General features: G+C 51.5%; 1 protein-coding gene across 1 annotated transcript; it reads left to right on the top strand.

Annotated features, from left to right (window-relative positions):
• Nucleotides 1–1,427: 1,427 nt before the first annotated feature.
• H310_13571 (hypothetical protein) lies at nt 1,428–1,610 on the top strand (the record flags this gene model as incomplete). The annotated part of the gene is made up of 1 exon (XM_008881121.1): nt 1,428–1,610. The coding sequence occupies one exon, from the start codon at nt 1,428–1,430 to the stop codon at nt 1,608–1,610; it is 183 nt and encodes a 60-aa protein (XP_008879343.1).
• Nucleotides 1,611–2,637: the final 1,027 nt, after the last annotated feature.

Below are 2,637 nucleotides of genomic sequence, written 5' to 3'. Positions count from 1 at the left end.
CTTTCGTGTCTGTCCACAGACACATAGCCAAGGAAGAAGCTACAGATTCAATTTAAACAACCGCGGCCAAGACCAGCATGAGCTGTGCCTTCTTTGACGCGCAGTCGACAGCGCCGGTGGCCATTGTATAACACATCGAATCTTTGGGCTGTGAAAAAGATGTGCAGCCACACCGGCACGGCGATGCGCGGTCGCACGAGTCGCATTCGATATCACCTCAGTAGATATATCTAGAGCACAACACCCACCGGCCACGGCGTCGTCTCGGCTGTACACACTTGTTCTGGCCACTTTCAAGTGCTCTCCGTTCCTCCTGTCCTCGCCCCGGCGAATCCCGAGCGACTCGGCGGTTAGAATGCGACGGGGCACTAATGAACATGACCATGTGGCTGAGTGAAGGGGGTATTTTACTTCACTTGGTATCGGTTTCTTGTCTTAAATGTTGGGGTGTCGATCAACCCCGACTTCCTCGGAAAGCATCAGCCAAGACATTCTCCATTCCCCCTGCAGAAGCCAGCCATCAAGTGCATCCTGCGAATACGAGGACTGGACTTTGTCGAAGCACAGTGCCCGCGCAAAGTATGAAGCATTGGAGCAACACAAGTCGGAAATTCCGCGCAAGATCCAGCTGGGGCGTCACAATAGGCGCGGCGGGACTACCAAGACTGTTCGTGTACAACAAACGGCCCTCGGAGCGGACTGCCTTAACTACGTATAATCCAGACTCATTTCACGGGGGGGGTCGAGGGGCGTGCTCGTCGCGTTGCTAATATTTTCCAACTTTTGCCTGGCTGACCCACACCGTCCATCGGGTTGCCTCGTCGCATCTCTGCCTAGCAAACATCCGGAGAGAGGTGGTTAAAGTCCGAAGCTCTGTAAAGTGCGAATGATGTGATGCGCCGATACACGGCAATCTACATGTAGAAGTAGTGTACTTCGACGTGCCCAGCATCGAGAAAAACAACGAGCAGCACTATTACAACTGTCTGTAAATAGTACTCAACACGAATCGAACAATTCTCCAAATTGTTGTTGGGGTCTAATGCAGCTACGAATGAAGTGGCGTACTTAAACGATATGTCCTCGTCGCACGCGACCCTGGAGTGTCGTACCTCACACGACGAGTTTGATTGGCGGACCTTTACCATGGGAAAACGTTCAGTGCAATTCCATGCACTTTGTAAAATCCTCCATATTTGAGCCGAAATAGCTCTGAAATAGGATAATCTAGGCCTGATGCAGTGAATGCTACAGTTGATTTTAGGTTTAAACTGGCTTGTACGTTCTGTGTCGTGGGCAGAGGCTGAAATGGTTGCCTGGCGCGAGATGCGACATGAGGCTTGTTGCGGTGATGTGGGTGGTTGCAAGCCGCTTCGAAGCGATGGCGCGATTCAGTGCCAGTATCAAATTAACCCCCAAGTGCGAAGATGCCTCCCAACGCAACCAACCACACCTCGTCGCACCCCGTCCGAGCATCGCAGAAAGTCAAGCAGTTCTTTGGCATCCCCCTGAAGTCGCATCCCACGACAGTCGAGGAAAAGGCCGACGAAGCCACTGACCTCCTGTGTTACCAAGGAGATCGCCAAGAAGTTATTATCATTAAGCATTAACTCGCGTCAATGCCAACCATTCTTATTATTGATTGCCTGGTTCTCTTCGTGCGTGCCGACTAGGTGGAGTCAACCAGCGGGTCGGTGCTATGCAGCCACGATTTCACGACACCGACAACGGCCGACTGGCGCAGCCTTGAGTATTGTTGATGTGATAGTCAGCATATAGGAGCCCAACGATGGTAGCTGACCCGTCCTGCATATTTTGCTGCGCCCGTGCTTGAAGTGTGTTCAAAGCTCGAGCACGATTGAAATCGTCCTCAAATGCTACACGAACAGGACGAGCGGAGTCAACTTGCGTATCATTGGTGCGACTAGAGCCACACGATCGCGCGTGAACAAGTTTGAGCGAACTGTGTTGGACGGTCGGTATATTTGGTGTTGGATGAACTTGTTGGATCGTTGCTGCCATTGCGTGTTGGAACTCTGGTTGCATTTGTTGGGGTTTATTTCCCCCACTTAGGAATTGTCTCAAGAGGGAGTTTTTGATTGGCTGAAAATTTCCACAGTATTCTGCAATCCATATCAAATGTTTTGATTGGCTCAATTCACTTTCAATGGATATGTCGTGCCGCCTGGAAATTTCGGAGCCGAATATTCAACGGGCAGACTCGAATGTCAATCTGGGTTGCCTTTTGACCGCGTCAGAGACACACATCTCAGCACCCTCCCCACTCCCTAAAACAAAGCAAATTGAATCAGTCCCATACACCTCCGACCCCACTCTTCCCCCCAAATATGGGCACACTTCTCCTGACACCAACCAACAAAGCAGTGCGATGTAGTGATCTCGCACAATGGCTTTCGACCAACGCATTCTCCGCAGCCTGCCCTTCTGAGCACTGAAACGGAGTTGTTCACAATTGTGTGTAGTTGTGCCCTGCACCCCACGCCGCGTGAATAATCGCGACGGGACGTGGCACTCTGCCAATCGGAACTAGTAGCAGTGCAAAAGGGCGAGATGTGGCGGGGTGAGACTTCGTGCTAGCTCCAGGCGATTCAAGCAGGTGCAGCGAACGAACACAAC

This window comes from Aphanomyces invadans (assembly GCF_000520115.1).
Source record: "Aphanomyces invadans strain NJM9701 unplaced genomic scaffold supercont1.53, whole genome shotgun sequence".
Taxonomy (NCBI): Eukaryota; Oomycota; class Saprolegniomycetes; order Saprolegniales; family Verrucalvaceae; genus Aphanomyces; species Aphanomyces invadans.
The sequence above is the reverse complement of the archived record's forward strand: the minus strand, read 5'-3'. Positions and strand labels throughout refer to the sequence as shown.